This window comes from Diabrotica virgifera, chromosome 8 (genome assembly GCF_917563875.1).
Source record: "Diabrotica virgifera virgifera chromosome 8, PGI_DIABVI_V3a".
Classification (NCBI taxonomy): Eukaryota; Metazoa; Arthropoda; class Insecta; order Coleoptera; family Chrysomelidae; genus Diabrotica; species Diabrotica virgifera.
In genome coordinates, this window is record NC_065450.1 from 79519331 (window position 1) to 79538217 (window position 18887).

Below are 18887 nucleotides of genomic sequence, written 5' to 3' on the forward strand. Positions count from 1 at the left end.
TTCACCTCCGGATAAATAGTTAACGGGAAGTTTATCTGACAGATAAAAAAAGTAGCGTCTTTTCACTCTGGAATAAAGTTATCCGGCAGATAAATTGACGTTAAATATCAAATATTTAACTGCCGAATAAAGTACCGAATAAGAAGTTATCTGGCAGATAAACTTTGATTTTCGTATATTTCATGGTTTCTGATTACCAGGAAACTAAAAATATAACCTAAAATCTTGAGGGTCTGATTGAATTTATTGCAAAAGTAAAATTTTGTTCTTTCTAAAAATTCTCAATCACAAATTTTATGTTATTTTGTTTTTATACATACCTACCTACTGTAATTTTTTAAGCAGAGTTATTAGATATTAAATTAAAGATGGGTTATAATTTGAAAAAATTATAATAGGTATGTATTATTGTATACCTACCCAACTATATTCATTTACAAAGGAAAACAAGTTGTAAAAAATAAAAATAGAATAGTTTCTTATCCCATCATTTCTTTGAATTGCCAAATATTTTACGATTCCAAAATGAAAGGTATTGATATATGTAGGTAGTAACTAGAATTATGTATGCACATGGTTCTCAGAAACAGTAGATGATACCTACCTTGAAAAAAAGCTGCTGTTAAGTATCCAAAACATACTGGGTGTATCATGAAATTCTAAAAAAAATAGAATATAGGAAGACTGATTTTATATTCTGAGAATTTCGTAATACTCCCCGGATATGTTTTAAATAGGTACCTTCTTACTAATATTTTTTTGTGCCAAATATAAGTAATTCTGTATTATTGCTGTTTAAATTCAGATCATAGCAATGGGTTGTTACTTTTTTAATGAGTCCGCAAATACATCCCTTTTTGTATATAGCAGAAAACAAAATGATTACATTGATTCAGTTGTCCTACACTGAAGCAATATATTTATAACATAGAGAGAGATGAAAATGAAGACAATTTTGAAAATGAATTGCTAAGTATAGACCAGGAATAAGCTAAATTATTGAATTTACTGAAGTTATGATGTTTGATAACCTTATAAAAATTTTTGTGTTAAGCTTGTCACGCACGGGGAACTATACTAAAATATATCTCATATCACTCACTATAGTAATGAGTGAGGCTGCATACACGGAACTATACCTAATGTATATTATGGTTCCGTTTATGCAGGCTCACTCATTATTATAGTGAGCAATATGAGATGTAATATATCTATTATAGTATACCTCCTGGTCAGTAACAAGCTTTATGGGGAAATAGAAGGATCATTAATATACATGTATAATTTTTTATTCTTTATTTAATTGTCCTTTGTATAATTTAATTATTAAATTTAATAAATCAATGAATTTTTGTGTCTCTTCTGCCCTTTAATTTTCTCTGGCACGCTTGTGTTCTACCCTTTCCTCCTCTTTTTCTATCTGAAGCAATTGAGCTATGTTGGGTATTAGCGTTGTTCTTTCTTGTAATACATTCTCTAGTTTATTATTGGTAGCTTATTTCTGGAACTAGCTTTTTCTTTGAGAACACAGGATTCCATCTTCTAGGTGTTTGTCATATCTGTAACCAATTTTTTTTATTTAGAAAAGTGAAAGATATCTACTATGGGCCATTCCACGAACATACGCCTGTTTTGGATTATTTCGACAACGAATATTTTACTGTGCAACCTAAGAAGTACGAAAGTAAATGGCACTAATAATTATTCCAATAAATAACAATGTAATTTGCAATTTACTTTTGTTCTTCTTATTTTGCAACGTAAAATATTCGTTGTCGAAGTAATCCAAAACAGGCGTATGTTCGTGGAATGACCCATAACAAATATTAAAATTAGGTTTTATTCTTGTTATTGGGATTCTTCAATTTACCATGTAAATTATCCAATCTTTAAAATATTGTGTTTTGATATACATAGTTGGTTTATCCCTAGTTTACTATTCAATATACCAGTTGGATGGATTATAAATCTGTAGCGTTTTGACAATGATTGATATGTCCATCTAGCCTAATTTTTCAGGAGGGCATTTTGAAAGTTTAAATCATGTTTTGTCAACCCAAAAACGAAAAGTAATCAACATAAGAAATCAAGTAATATATCAAGTTCTGGCCTACCTAATACAGTAGAATCCAGATTATCCGTGCTCCTCGGGACCGAAGGTGGCACTGATAATCCGAACATGTATTTCTTATGTATAATAAGTATGTATACACATACATATTATAATATTATGTACCTACCATAAAAAGATAACAGAAAAAATAAATCTTTCATTATGAGTCTCTCTTTCGTCATATAGAGTTTCCGTTAAGTGATTTACAATGACGCTATGTTGATAAAACCTCAAGTTCTACTGTAAGTTAAAAGGGGACATGTGGGACAAAGGGGGTTTTACCTTCATCATACACATACCAAACTATACCAACTTGAAGAAATGTTACTAAATAGCATATCAAGCAAATAATCTCATTATGGCTAAAATCAGACGTAACATCAAGTTTTGCCATATTGCATGATATTTACAGAAATATAGTATTGAATTTAAATAAAAGTTTTCCCCACATTAACAAATTTTTACATCATTGAACAGTCATTAGGTTTGTTCTAGCATCAGTTTCAAACGGTTTGAAACCATCAGCGAATAGTCGACCAGCGCGAGTTGATAGGGGATAGCACTGGTGACTGTATTATGTTGTCTCACTGAGCAACTAATTGCTGACGGTTTCTGACTAGTTTGACTGTTTGCTAGAACAAACCTAATATTAATAATCATATAATATGTACATATATAATTATGTAAACAAAATTACCACTGCATCTGTTTCATTAGCTAGTTTGTCTTTATTTAAACTTGTCTTTGTCTTCTATTTTACATACAAATCAACAGTTTTCCTCTAATTTAAAATGGATTTACCTCTTGTTCAAGCTCTCCAGTAAACTATTTCAGCATAATCAATGTTTTCCTTCTAAAACAATATTGTTGTCTGATTAAAATATGGAAATGTATTTCTAAACCTTATGACTTTGTATACCTATTTTTTTAAGTTGTAATTCTTTGATTTACTTACATTTCCTTCATTCCTTCTTCCAAAATGGAAATAAAATCGATAAAATCATCTTTGAAATACTTTGAATCTAATTATGTTAGGTTAAGTTAAAGCTGAAATTATAAAAATAAACAAAATAAACATAAAAGTCAGGTGTGTTCGGAATCCAAACTTACTTTTAAGCTTATCTACCGGATAACTAACTGGAACATAAATTGACGTGAAAAGACCGGTACATTTTATCTGGCGAATAAATATTTATCCTCCAGATAGCTAACTGCCAGATAAGAGCATATTTATTCGGAGGTGAAAAGACCGGGCCTAAATGAAATATATAGATAGATTAGAATAGATATATAGTATAGAATAAAGTAAAATATAATATAATATGTGAAATGATTGTGAAAAACAATAGTTTTAAGTACCTAGGATCGGTATTACAGAGTAATGGAGAAATAGATGGAGATGCATGCAGTAGAATTAGGGCTGGATGGATGAAGTGGAAAGAAGCGAGTGGTGTGTTGTGACAGAAAAATTCCAATGAAGCTGAAGGGAAAATTCTATAAAACAGCCACAAGACCGGCTATGATGCGCGGAACTGAATGTTGGGCAGTGAAAAAGAAAGCGGAACAACGAATGCATGTGGTGGAAATGAGAATGCTTAGATGGATGAGTGGAGTGACAAAGAAGGATAAAATTAGATATGAGTATATTAGGGGAAGTCTAGGTGTGGCACCAATTGATGCCAAAATGAGAGAGCATAGGTTAAGATGGTTTGGTCATGTTCAACATCGAGACGTTAATCACCCAATACGAAGAATAGCTGAAGTGCAGATTCCTGAAAGGAGTAGGAGAGGAAGACCAAAGAAGACGATAAGGCAGGACATGTTGGTAAAGGGGATTAACATTGATATGACTCAAGATAGAATTGTGTGGAGAAATGCAATTAGGGAAGCCGACACTGCATAGGGATAAGGCAAAGAGAATGATGATGATGATAATAGGTGTAATGTGTAGATACTTATATAGAATAGGTTTGAAATAGAGTAGAATATAATAGAATAAAGATACTATATACCTACATCCCTAATAGCACAAGGATGTCCTTCACAGACTTTAGGGAGGTCCGTTTTCGTCCAAGGAACGTCCTATTTTGGTCCAAATGTCGCGCTACCGAATGTCTGTTGGACGTCCACTTAAGGTCCGAAGGGACGTACATTGGACCTTAATCGGACGTCCTAGGGGACGTAAATTGGACCTTAACAGGACGTCCTATTTTGGTCCAAATGCCACGTTGCCAAACGTCCAATGGACGTCCACCTAACGTCCGAGGGGACGTTCAGTGAATGTCAATTGGACCTTCATAGGATGTCCCAGTTTGGTCCAATGTCTTGCTGCCGAACGTCCATCTAACGTCCTGAGAGGACCTCCGGTGGACGTCTAGCATCGATATTTAGACCTGTGGAGAATGTATGGTGGGAAATAAAAAATATATTTTTAAGGAACTTATATTACATCTTATATTAAATTACAATTATTGGATATTACATTATTTACATTAAATTACAATACACTTCTCCAAGAAATTAACGCACCACCTTAAAAATAGGGCATTTTTGATGTCTCGAATTTTCTAAACCTGTTGTCTCATCTGAGTGATTTTTTTATAATATAGCCTAGGCTATAGGTTACATCCTTAAGCTTGTCATGCACTGGTAGCTATACTGTAATATATGTATATTATATCATATCGCTCTCTATAGTAATGAGTGAGCCTGCAGACAGGGAACTAATGGTTCCGTATGTGCAGGCTCACTCATTACTATAGAGAGCGACGTGATATAATATATATTACAGTATAGCTCCCCGTGCATGACAAGCATAAGGCAGTAACCTATAGCCTCAGGCTATATTATTATAAAAAAATCACTTAGATGGGACAACAGGTTTAGGAAATTCGAGACATCAAAAATGCCCAATTTTTAAGGTGGTGCGTAATGCACTGTATATATAGGTAAACTTATATACAGGCTGTAACAAAAATAAAATTTTTGTGTTTATTTAGTTGGCTATCTATTATAGTGTACAATCATCTAGAATATTTTGAACAAACTAAAAACATGAATATATCATCGAAAAAATAATAAAAAGGTCTTAAAATGCTTGGTTAGATATTAAGATCTATTTAAAAAGAAACCAAAAACTGTATATTTTCTACAGAACGTAGATTATGAATTTTTAAGCCAGCTAATCCCATTTATTATACAGGGTGTCCCGAAAAGATTGGTCGTAAATTAAATCACATATTCTGGGACCAAAAATAATTTGAATGAACCTAACTTACCTTAGTACAAATATGCACACAAAAAAAGTTACAGCCCTTTGAAGATACAAAATGAAAATTCGATTTTTTCGAATATATCGAAAACTATTAAAGATTTTTTATTGAAAATGGACATGAAGCAATATTATTGCAGTAACATCTTAAAGAAAAATTATAGTGAAATTTGTGCACCCCATAAAAATTTTATGGGGGTTTTGTTCCCTTTAACCCCCCCAAACTTTTGGGTACGTTCCAATTAAATTATTTCTGCGGTACCATTAGTTAAACACTGTGTTTTTAAAACTTTTTTACCTCTTTCTATTTTTTCGATAAAGCTCTTTTTATCAAGATATGGCTTCTTTTTAAAATGGTTCAAAATATACCTAAAAATGTAAATCATAAATAAATTTTCATATTATTAGTCTCTACAATCGTACTTAACCATATACAAATATGTGGTGGATTTGACAAATATTTAAAATATCACGATAAAAACTGACTTCAAAAAAGTACTAAGAGGCAAAAAAGTTTTAAAAACATTGTGTTTAATAGTACCACAATAATAATTCAATTGTAACTTACACAAAAGTTTGGGGGGGGGGGGGGTTTAAACGAACAAAACCCCCATAAAATTTGTATGGGGTGTCGGGTGTCCAAATTTCACTATACAGTGGAACCTCGATTATCTGTCTCTCTATTAACTGTTAACCATTTTGTAAGAGAGACTAAAAACTTTTTTTACAGTCACCTCCTGTTTTCATATGATATTTTTTGACATGTTTTGTAGTAAATTCAATTATCTATTTACTACAAAACATGTCAAAATTTACATGTGAAAACAGATGACCCTAAAAATGGTTTTTCGTCTCCTACAAAATTCATGAAAAAGCAGATAGGAGGTATTGTCACATCACCGACGATATACCAGAAGTATATGTGGCCATACCAAATAATACATCCTTGATAAATATAAACATTTTTATTGCACAAAATATATATATTTCTATATATATATATATATATATATATATATATATATATATATATATATATATATATTTTTTTTTTTCCATAATCATCACTACGATGATGATTCATTTGTATTGAATTGTACATTGCAATTCTCTGATGTTTGGGAAAAAGGGCTTAAGTCAGAATTGCACATCGATAATGTTTTGATGATTTCTGGACCAGAAAAATCGGCTCTTTTTATTGGTACATACAGTTTAAGTCTGCAACACTTTTTTTATGGTCCAGAAATCATCAAAACATTATTGATGTGCAATTCTGACTTCAGCCCTTTTTGCCAAACATCAGAGAATTACAATCTGGTCATAACTGACCAATGAGCAATTTTAATTTAACCTAAATTACTACTGTTCCTTAAAATGAAGAGCTTACCCTATAGCGTCTCTTATCTAATCTAACAAGATCGTGCACTATTCTAACATACACAGGCACACAAGCACTACGCTCTGCTTTTCACTATCACCTATCACTCAAACTAGTTCAAAAGGCTTTGTCCTCTTCAATCTTCTAGTTTGTCCAGTAGTAGATATCGAGGAGCTGGATTTCCTCAATATTCTCATACTTATGAAGTTGTTGTTGCTCATGACCTCCTGCTATCTTCTTGATGACTATATTATCCAGGTTCCATTCCTAGGTCTTGATATTTGTTTATAAAGTAATATCTTATTATGCATCGACAATGTGGAGTTTCTTCCAACTAGTCAATACACTTTTTATAGGTATCTTTCTTTTGCCTTTCATAGCCACAACAAGGCTATAATACGTTTCCTTCCTGGTTTTTTTGTAGACCACTTTCAGCTGATTCTAAAAAATTAAAATGAATGGTAATTTTTCTATTCTTTACAATTAAAAATCAAAAGAAATAGGAAATAGGTACTACTATTTACAGGTAATAATATGCATAAATAATTCGTTTCCTAAAGAATACAGAAAATTGAAAACGTTTTTATAATACTTACATAATTGTTTAAACAAAAGAGACCCAGCCAGAGCAAAACTAACAGACAGAACTGCAAAAAAGCCACTAATTTCCATTTTCCCACCCCCTTATCTTATATGCATTTTCCAATCAAAATTTTTAGGTTGTCATGAACATGAAAGACTCAACCTCAACAAATAATAATAAACAAAAAGCTCTACTTCCACTTCCCGCCAAATGGACACAGGTTGGTGACACTGAATTCACGCCAAATAAATGAAAAAATAGAACAATTTTCTTTTTCGTCAATTTCTTCACGTGAAGTTTATAACGAACAAACTTAAGTGCACTTTACATCAACAATAAATTGAACAATAAATTGACCAAGTTATTCAAGGCCAAATTTGACATGTTCTCAAAGCACAATTTGACATCCAAGTTTGTTCGTTATTAACTTGACGCCAATAAATTCGTGAATTTCTTGAAAGCAAAATTTTCTTGTCCTCAAAAAAATTGAAGGAACTTGGAATAAATGTTGTAAAAATGTCAATATTTTCAGTAGTACCAATGCAATGATTTTTTTATTAGAAGCTTTTGAATGTCGTTTGTTTCTTTGTTTGAGTAAAGTGTTTGATTTGAAACAGAATAGAATAGAACAGATTAATAAAATAAATAAAATAGAGAGATAGATTAGAATAGATATATAGTATAAAATAAACTGAAATAGAATAGAGTAGAATATAATAGAATAGATGTAATATATATGTAGATACTTACTAATAAAGTATTTGATTTAAAACAGAATAGAGTAGAATGTAACAGATTAAATGAAATATATAGATAGATTAGAATAGATATATAGTATAGAATAAAGTAAAATATAATATAATAGGTGAAATGATTGTGAAAAGCAATAGTTTTAAGTACCTAGGATCGGTATTACAGAGTAATGGAGAAATAGATGGAGATGCATGCAGTAGAATTAGGGCTGGATGGATGAAGTGGAAAGAAGCGAGTGGTGTGTTGTGACAGAAAAATTCCAATGAAGCTGAAGGGAAAATTCTATAAAACAGCCACAAGACCGGCTATGATGCGCGGAACTGAATGTTGGGCAGTGAAAAAGAAAGCGGAACAACGAATGCATGTGGTGGAAATGAGAATGCTTAGATGGATGAGTGGAGTGACAAAGAAGGATAAAATTAGATATGAGTATATTAGGGGAAGTCTAGGTGTGGCACCAATTGATGCCAAAATGAGAGAGCATAGGTTAAGATGGTTTGGTCATGTTCAACATCGAGACGTTAATCACCCAATACGAAGAATAGCTGAAGTGCAGATTCCTGGAAGGAGTAGGAGAGGAAGACCAAAGAAGACGATAAGGCAGGACATGTTGGTAAAGGGGATTAACATTGATATGACTCAAGATAGAATTGTGTGGAGAAATGCAATTAGGGAAGCCGACACTGCATAGGGATAAGGCAAAGAGAATGATGATGATGATAATAGGTGTAATGTGTAGATACTTATATAGAATAGGTTTGAAATAGAGTAGAATATAATAGAATAAAGATACTATATACCTACATCCCTAATAGCACAAGGATGTCCTTCACAGACTTTAGGGAGGTCCGTTTTCGTCCAAGGAACGTCCTATTTTGGTCCAAATGTCGCGCTACCGAATGTCTGTTGGACGTCCACTTAAGGTCCGAAGGGACGTACATTGGACCTTAATCGGACGTCCTAGGGGACGTAAATTGGACCTTAACAGGACGTCCTATTTTGGTCCAAATGCCACGTTGCCAAACGTCCAATGGACGTCCACCTAACGTCCGAGGGGACGTTCAGTGAATGTCAATTGGACCTTCATAGGATGTCCCAGTTTGGTCCAATGTCTTGCTGCCGAACGTCCATCTAACGTCCTGAGAGGACCTCCGGTGGACGTCTAGCATCGATATTTAGACCTGTGGAGAATGTATGGTGGGAAATAAAAAATATATTTTTAAGGAACTTATATTACATCTTATATTAAATTACAATTATTGGATATTACATTATTTACATTAAATTACAATACACTTCTCCAAGAAATTAACGCACCACCTTAAAAATAGGGCATTTTTGATGTCTCGAATTTTCTAAACCTGTTGTCTCATCTGAGTGATTTTTTTATAATATAGCCTAGGCTATAGGTTACATCCTTAAGCTTGTCATGCACTGGTAGCTATACTGTAATATATGTATATTATATCATATCGCTCTCTATAGTAATGAGTGAGCCTGTAGACAGGGAACTGATGGTTCCGTATGTGCAGGCTCACTCATTACTATAGAGAGCGACGTGATATAATATATATTACAGTATAGCTCCCCGTACATGACAAGCATAAGGCAGTAACCTATAGCCTCAGGCTATATTATTATAAAAAAATCACTTAGATGGGACAACAGGTTTAGGAAATTCGAGACATCAAAAATGCCCAATTTTTAAGGTGGTGCGTAATGCACTGTATATATAGGTAAACTTATATACAGGCTGTAACAAAAATAAAATTTTTGTGTTTATTTAGTTGGCTATCTATTATAGTGTACAATCATCTAGAATATTTTGAACAAACTAAAAACATGAATATATCATCGAAAAAATAATAAAAAGGTCTTAAAATGCTTGGTTAGATATTAAGATCTAGTTAAAAAGAAACCAAAAACTGTATATTTTCTACAGAACGTAGATTATGAATTTTTAAGCCAGCTAATCCCATTTATTATACAGGGTGTCCCGAAAAGATTGGTCGTAAATTAAATCACATATTCTGGGACCAAAAATAATTTGAATGAACCTAACTTACCTTAGTACAAATATGCACACAAAAAAAGTTACAGCCCTTTGAAGATACAAAATGAAAATTCGATTTTTTCGAATATATCGAAAACTATTAAAGATTTTTTATTGAAAATGGACATGAAGCAATATTATTGCAGTAACATCTTAAAGAAAAATTATAGTGAAATTTGTGCACCCCATAAAAATTTTATGGGGGTTTTGTTCCCTTTAACCCCCCCAAACTTTTGGGTACGTTCCAATTAAATTATTTCTGCGGTACCATTAGTTAAACACTGTGTTTTTAAAACTTTTTTACCTCTTTCTATTTTTTCGATAAAGCTCTTTTTATCAAGATATGGCTTCTTTTTAAAATGGTTCAAAATATACCTAAAAATGTAAATCATAAATAAATTTTCATATTATTAGTCTCTACAATCGTACTTAACCATATACAAATATGTGGTGGATTTGACAAATATTCAAAATATCACGATAAAAACTGACTTCAAAAAAGTACTAAGAGGCAAAAAAGTTTTAAAAACATTGTGTTTAATAGTACCACAATAATAATTCAATTGTAACTTACACAAAAGTTTGGGGGGGGGGGGTTTAAACGAACAAAACCCCCATAAAATTTGTATGGGGTGTCGGGTGTCCAAATTTCACTATACAGTGGAACCTCGATTATCTGTCTCTCTATTAACTGTTAACCATTTTGTAAGAGAGACTAAAAACTTTTTTTACAGTCACCTCCTGTTTTCATATGATATTTTTTGACATGTTTTGTAGTAAATTCAATTATCTATTTACTACAAAACATGTCAAAATTTACATGTGAAAACAGATGACCCTAAAAATGGTTTTTCGTCTCCTACAAAATTCATGAAAAAGCAGATAGGAGGTATTGTCACATCACCGACGATATACCAGAAGTATATGTGGCCATACCAAATAATACATCCTTGATAAATATAAACATTTTTATTGCACAAAATATATATATTTCTATATATATATATATATATATATATATATATATATATATATATATATATATATATATATATATATATATTTTTTTTCCATAATCATCACTACGATGATGATTCATTTGTATTGAATTGTACATTGCAATTCTCTGATGTTTGGGAAAAAGGGCTTAAGTCAGAATTGCACATCGATAATGTTTTGATGATTTCTGGACCAGAAAAATCGGCTCTTTTTATTGGTACATACAGTTTAAGTCTGCAACACTTTTTTTATGGTCCAGAAATCATCAAAACATTATTGATGTGCAATTCTGACTTCAGCCCTTTTTGCCAAACATCAGAGAATTACAATCTGGTCATAACTGACCAATGAGCAATTTTAATTTAACCTAAATTACTACTGTTCCTTAAAATGAAGAGCTTACCCTATAGCGTCTCTTATCTAATCTAACAAGATCGTGCACTATTCTAACATACACAGGCACACAAGCACTACGCTCTGCTTTTCACTATCACCTATCACTCAAACTAGTTCAAAAGGCTTTGTCCTCTTCAATCTTCTAGTTTGTCCAGTAGTAGATATCGAGGAGCTGGATTTCCTCAATATTCTCATACTTATGAAGTTGTTGTTGCTCATGACCTCCTGCTATCTTCTTGATGACTATATTATCCAGGTTCCATTCCTAGGTCTTGATATTTGTTTATAAAGTAATGTCTTATTATGCATCGACAATGTGGAGTTTCTTCCAACTAGTCAATACACTTTTTATAGGTATCTTTCTTTTGCCTTTCATAGCCACAACAAGGCTATAATACGTTTCCTTCCTGGTTTTTTTGTAGACCACTTTCAGCTGATTCTAAAAAATTAAAATGAATGGTAATTTTTCTATTCTTTACAATTAAAAATCAAAAGAAATAGGAAATAGGTACTACTATTTACAGGTAATAATATGCATAAATAATTCGTTTCCTAAAGAATACAGAAAATTGAAAAAGTTTTTATAATAGTTACATAATTGTTTAAACAAAAGAGACCCAGCCAGAGCAAAACTAACAGACAGAACTGCAAAAAAGCCACTAATTTCCATTTTCCCACCCCCTTATCTTATATGCATTTTCCAATCAAAATTTTTAGGTTGTCATGAACATGAAAGACTCAACCTCAACAAATAATAATAAACAAAAAGCTCTACAGCTCTACTTCCACTTCCCGCCAAATGGACACAGGTTGGTGACACTGAATTCACGCCAAATAAATGAAAAAATAGAACAATTTTCTTTTTCGTCAATTTCTTCACGTGAAGTTTATAACGAACAAACTTAGATGCCAAAGTGTGCTTTTACACGTCAAATTTGGCCTTGAATAACTTGGTCAATTTCTTGTCCAATTTATTGTTGATGTAAAGTGGACTTTAGATGTCAAAGTGTGCTTTTACACGTCAAATTTGGCCTTGAATAACTTGGTCAATTTCTTGTCCAATTTATTGTTGATGTAAAGTGGACTTAACCATGGGACTCGCGTCTAGAAATTATAAAATATTTTTGCTCCTTGGCTTTCTCAAGGTCATTCGATTGAAATGTCAAATAAAAATGCAAACAATAATATTATAAGGTTATGTTTTATTTTTATTTGAATTTGAAATTATTATATTATGTATTAATAAATATTATTGGTGCTGATGAAATTACGAATTAATGTTACAAGACAGACATAATATCATAAATTGCTTTCAGAGTAGGTACGTTAGGAAATGTTATTAAAGTATTAATGCCTACAATATTTTCAATATGAATTAAAAAAAAATGAATTAGAATAGGTGAGAAAATCAAACAAATTAATAATGTATACAAATAAAGATTTTATTCTAATTAAAGAGCACCTTATTTACTTGTAGCATTAATTGATTTGCTATCAAATTTGTTTCTTCAGCATCAGGTTTTGATAACAGCTTTTTTTTTGACTTTGTAGTTTTTTCTTGGTGGAAAATAAACGTTTTTGAGCAACTACTTTTTTATTGTGTGGAATGTTTTGTGTGCCATGAGATAGTGCCACAATATTAAGTTCATTTCCAGAATGTTCTGCTAATGTCCTTAATGTAGGCACCAAGGGTGCTGTAATACTTTTAAATGCCTCAAGTTGTTCAAAAGTTGTTATATTTTGAATTATTTGGGTTTGTATTTCTATCAATTTCTGTTTTTCAACTTCCAGTTGTTTGGACGTTTTTCTTGATTGATATTACAAGACTTACTCACAAATTCCACAAATTTAGCTTGCTCTGTAGCTTGTTTAATTTTTACCTCATCTGTATTTATTATATGTTCTTCATCTGCATTAGTATCTTGAATTTGATGGCCTTTCATAAATTGACACACAAGATGTATGTGTTTGCACATATTCCATCTTATACTGTTATCCAAGCATGTACAGGAATATGAATGTAGACAGGATTGGCACAAATCACAGACTAATTGGCAGTCACAACTGGGTTTGTTTTTCTGAACTAAATAGATATCATTGGTTGAACTTGATGGTATCTCCCAGCCCATTTCAGACATGACAATGGTGTCCATATCTAAATTAAGACTTGTTTTGTGCCTTTTCCGTAACTCTCGTAATTTGCTGGATATTTTACCTTTATTCAACGTAATAAGCCGTTCAAACAATTTGTCTTTAATTAATTTAATCAAGATATTGATAGTTTTATCCAGCCTTCGTACTTGTCTTCCATTTAAATACAAATATTTAATCGTTTGATGCATTCGTTCTATGCTCATATTTGTATTTATTCCTGCATGCAAGCGATAACAGTACGCCCAGGATTCCATATTGTGCAGATAATATTTTTGAAAATATTGACCAAATTCTTGGGTATTACCAGAAGATAGAAGAGAAATTTGAAAATTTTGTATCATATCCCTAAATGAAGTAACATCGGTCTCTTGTAATAAGGTACGTAGCTGTTTGTATACGATAACCTAAAAGACGAATGATATGATGAGTGGGCAAAAAAATTAAATATTTAAGTTACCTTTTGCTCTTGACCATCAATTTTATTTAGATTTTACCGCCACGCTTTATCTACGTGCCAGGAACAAAATAGCCTAAAATTTAATATCCATAATATAGATTTAATAAAAAAATTTTTTAAGAAACGCTTTTCTTTAATAACGAGTGACTGAAATTAAAAATATTATAAAAAATCAACATAAAAAAAAATTGAAAAAATCTAACACATTCGTCAAAAAAAAGCGTTGCGCGTCTTCATCGAATAAATGGTTTTCGCCCCACGCTTTTATTTAACGAATGTGTTAGATTTTTTCATTTTTATTTTTTGCTTTTTCGTTGATTTTTTTATATATTTAATTTTAGTCACTCGTAACTAAAGAAAAGCGTTTCTTAAAAATTTTTTTTTTATTTCGTACTTTTTAGTCTTACACTTTTCAAACATTAAAATATATCGTCATGTTTATTAAAATATGTATAAAACATATGATGTATCTACTAACATGAAAAGTAGTTGGAATGGGCAAAAAATTTGAAACTTTGTTGTTTATTTATGAAGCATAACGTAAACAATTAACGCAAAAAGTGAAATTATGTATGATTCATATCATTAGCTACAATCCGTAAAAGTTTCAAGTTTTTACATCGTAAAAAACAAGAGAATTTAAGTACATATTTTCCATTAAAATCGTTTTTTTTATTTAAACAATTAATAAACAAAAAAATTTTTTATTGACTATTCGTAATTACGTATTTTTTATGGGAAATAAGCCACAATTTTACTAAAAAATGAATTTATTAACGTTTCGAAGCCCAAATCGGGTTTCGTTGTCAAAATACAAAATACTATTAAGGCTATGGGTACATAATTCGCAAATATTTTACGTGTATCCCTACTTTTTCTGTCTTTACACGGCAAATTACGTGTAGTAAAATTCACACTGGTGTGGATATGTAAACATTACTAGAATGTCATTCTACTTGAAAATGTCATAATTAATTTAACGAGATGGCTTTTGAATGTTCTTGGATAACTGTTATTTTTATAATTGCAAATTATTAATTCAGTTAATAAATGTGATAATTTTTTCACTAACTATGTTTTCAGTGATTGTAATAATTTATTTGTACAACAAAAACTAATAATCAATCGAGAAAAGAGAAAAAGTGTTAAAGTGATTTTTTAATAATATGTTGTTATTTTGGAACGCTTACAATTTTGAACATCTCTAACAACAAAATACTTGGATCACAGGATATATCAATCTGATGTATTCTCTGCTTGGATCTTCCACAAATAATACACAATAAATAACTTTTTATTAAGTTCACGTCTTAAATCAATTATTTATCAAATACACTATATATCAATAATATTTAATCAATTTCTCAAAATATTCCCGATGCAATGTCAAATATTTAAAATTGTCACTGATTGTCAGTGTCTGACTGACAATATATGCTGACAATATTATATTCGGTTGAGTGCGTTGTAAGACAAAGACAGATTTGGAAAATATTACCACGGCATTGTGTTCATTTTTTTCAAATCCTGAAAATACCAATAAATATTTTTGAAAAATTTAAACGCAGAATGAAAGACTAAATTATTACCGAGGGCCGAAAGTCCCTTAGAATAAATAAAAAGTTTATTTTTAATGAGATATTTGAAATTAAAAATCACACTAAATTTTCTCTTAGTTTTTTCACCCCTGTAACTTATTAAAATAAACATTATAGAAGTTCTCAGGGACTTTCGGCCCTCGCTAATAACGTAACCTTTCATTCTGCGTTTAAATTTTTTAAAAATACTTATTAGTTTTCTCAGGATTTGAAAAAAATTAATCCCCATTTGAATAGCATTGCAGCCGAAAATACGTACCGATCCTCTTAAAATAAAACAAACATGTTGTTGCTAAGTAAAAAAATTCTTCTAATAATTTATTTAATCTGACTCATTTATATTGGCAATTCAGACGTATATTATACATTTTAAAGTAGAAGACTTTAAAATGATATCGCCAATATTTATGAGTTGCGTTCCTGGGACGACTTTACTAAAAGATAGTTCATTCGATTACATGAAATCAATCCCAACTCAAGAATATCCGTCGCAAAAAAAATCATAGCATGTGATCTGTCTTTAAAAAGACAACCAAATGCAACGATGACAGTAAAATTCTCGGGTTAGAGATTCCATAGTAAATCACGAGGGAAAACCAGGAAAAAACCTCGTGATACTATCCCGACATCGTAAGTATTTGGTCTTACATTCAATCTACCTTCAAAAAACTAATACCAAATTCTGACTTTAATATGTTTAAATTATAAATAATATTAATATTACATAGATATACAATAAGTAATACTAAAATATAAAATTTGTACTAACTCGATATGTTATTGACTTACTAATCGTGGTATTTTCTTTCTATTGACTTCCTCTTTCAGTATGGGTAACCACATCCTACTGCATTCTACCGAGGAATTTGCGACACAATTGGTTTCATTTAGCATAATTAGAGCCGCTTCTTTGATTTTTCTCTTTTTACTATCTGATTCTTTCAGGACTATACTTGAATCTCTCCACTGAACTCTATGTTCATTATCCCATGCGTGTTGACATATCTGAGATCTATGAAATTCTCTGTTTTTAATATAAGACTGATGTTCACTTATTCTAACGTTTAATGGTCTTGATGTTTCACCTAAATAAAATTGTTCGCATTCACAAGGTATTCTATAAATGCAATTCTTTGTTCTTTCTTGTTCATTGTTAGGTTTAGTTTTAGATAGAATAGATCTCAATGTGTTTGTTGTTTTGAATGTTGTTGAAATGTTGAATTTATTTCCTATCGTTTTAAGTTTCTCGGATAGTCCTTTTATATATGGTATTGTTATTTTCCTCGTATTATTTCTTGTGAATGTTGTAGGATCCCGTTCTAAGTTGTTCTGTTCCATTCGATCTAATCTTGTCAATTCCTTATTTATAAACGATAAAGGATAATCATTTTTTAATAAAACAGATGTTAACAATTGTTTTTCTTCTAAAAATGAATTTTCGTTAGTAAGTAATTTTGGCTCTATCATATAAGGATTTAATGATTCCCTTTTTAATGTTGATGTTGTGATTTGATTTGTAATTGAGATATCTGTTGGTGTGTGTTGGTTTTCTATACACTTGTGTCTCATATCCAGTATCCTTCTTTGAGACTAAAACATCGAGGAAAGGCAAAGTGTTATTGTATTCCTTTTCCATTGTAAATTTTATTGTCTCTTCTTGATCGTTTATAATATTCAGGAATGTATCCAACAATTCTGATCTATGAGGCCATATTGAAAACACATCATCTACATATCTCCACCATACTGTGGGTTTTAAATTTTGTTTAGAAATGATATTAGTTTCGAAATCCTCCATAAATATATTAGCCAATAATGGAGATAAAGGAGAGCCCATTGCTAGACCAAAATTTTGTTTATAGAATTCATTATTTAGTTGAAAATAGGTATTATTAGTACATACTGTCAATAACTCCATTATAGCTGATACATGTAGTTTTGTCCTAGTTGTCAATGTATTATCATTTTCTAACTTCGTTTTAATTATGTTTAAAGTTTTATCTAATGGTACATTTGTAAATAAACTGTTTATGTCAAAACTTACTAAAATATTATTTGGATTAAATTCAATATTTGTTAATTTGTTTAAAAAATGTTGTGTATTTTTTATAAATGTGTCATTATTATTTGCAAATGGTTTTATAATATTTAATAAAAATTTTGAGAGCTCACTACAAGGAGAATTGATGGTATACTACATTCGCTCTCGCGAGATTTTTTTTGACACTGACGTTAGTAATTTCTTTTTTGAAAAATTCAGTTGTCAGAAGTGACTGGAAATTACTACAAAACCAACGCACCTACTCATATCCAATATTATTAATAGTAAACATACATAAAAATAACATAAACCTTACGCCAATCAATATTTATTTATTTAAACCATTATAATGTATTGATAGCAAATTAGAAAATTATTTATTGTACAAAATAAAAATATTTTGTAGAAATAAACTTCACAAAATTTTATGAGATTAGTAGACACTCCCACTATTTCTAATAATTCTTCTTTTTTTAATGAAAGATTAAGTTGATTTGAGTTGATTTTAGCAGTTAATAGTGTGTGGTAGGAATTTTTGTGTTGTACGTTTCCTATTCCGAATGTCTCAAAAAAAATCTCGCGAGAGCGAATGTAGTATACTACAAATAGGTCTAAGTGGAATATTCGCTTTATGAATTTTCGGTACTCCATAAAAGTGTGGTGTCTTACTGTAATGAGGTGTCATTAATTTTCTTTGATAGTACGTTAGATCATTTTTAAATTTGAATAAAGTTTTATAAATTTTGTTTTCCAGTGTCTTCGTTGGATCCTTCGTTAATTTGGTATAAGGTCCATTTGTAATTAGATCTGTAATTTTGTCCTGATATTGTATTTTATCCATTATTACAGTTGCATTTCCTTTATCTGCTGGTAGGATTGTTATGGAGTCATCATTTTTTAAAGTTTTTAAAGCTTTCATTTCCTCTTTGCTGATGTTCTGTTCAATTTTATTAGATTTTTCCAATTCAAGTTTACATAGTAACCTATATTGTTCTTTTTCATGATTTGGTAAACACTGGGATATTTTTTCCACTGAGCTAATTATGTCTAATTTTGGAATAGATGGATGAGTAACAGCATAGTTTAAACCT

At 30.9% G+C, this 18887-nt stretch overlaps 1 protein-coding gene and 1 long non-coding RNA gene across 2 annotated transcripts; both read right to left on the reverse strand.

Annotated features, from left to right (window-relative positions):
• Positions 1 to 1281: 1281 nt before the first annotated feature.
• LOC126889355 (uncharacterized) lies at positions 1282 to 3062 on the reverse strand. Its single transcript, XR_007700004.1, has 2 exons — positions 2811 to 3062; positions 1282 to 1559 (listed from the first exon to the last, which is right to left on the reverse strand). It is a non-coding gene; the product is annotated as an uncharacterized LOC126889355 (long non-coding RNA).
• A 9763-nt stretch (positions 3063 to 12825) lies between these two features.
• LOC126889821 (uncharacterized) lies at positions 12826 to 14184 on the reverse strand. Its single transcript, XM_050658496.1, has one exon. It carries the CDS (start codon positions 14039 to 14041, stop codon positions 13313 to 13315), a length of 729 nt encoding a protein of 242 aa, XP_050514453.1. The 5' UTR covers positions 14042 to 14184; the 3' UTR covers positions 12826 to 13312.
• Between the last annotated feature and the right edge of the window lie 4703 nt (positions 14185 to 18887).

What these genes read in the sequence shown, in the direction of transcription:
- LOC126889821 (XM_050658496.1), bottom strand. Translation starts at nt 14,041, where the DNA reads ATGATACAAAATTTTCAAATTTCTCTTCTATCTTCTGGTAATACCCAA.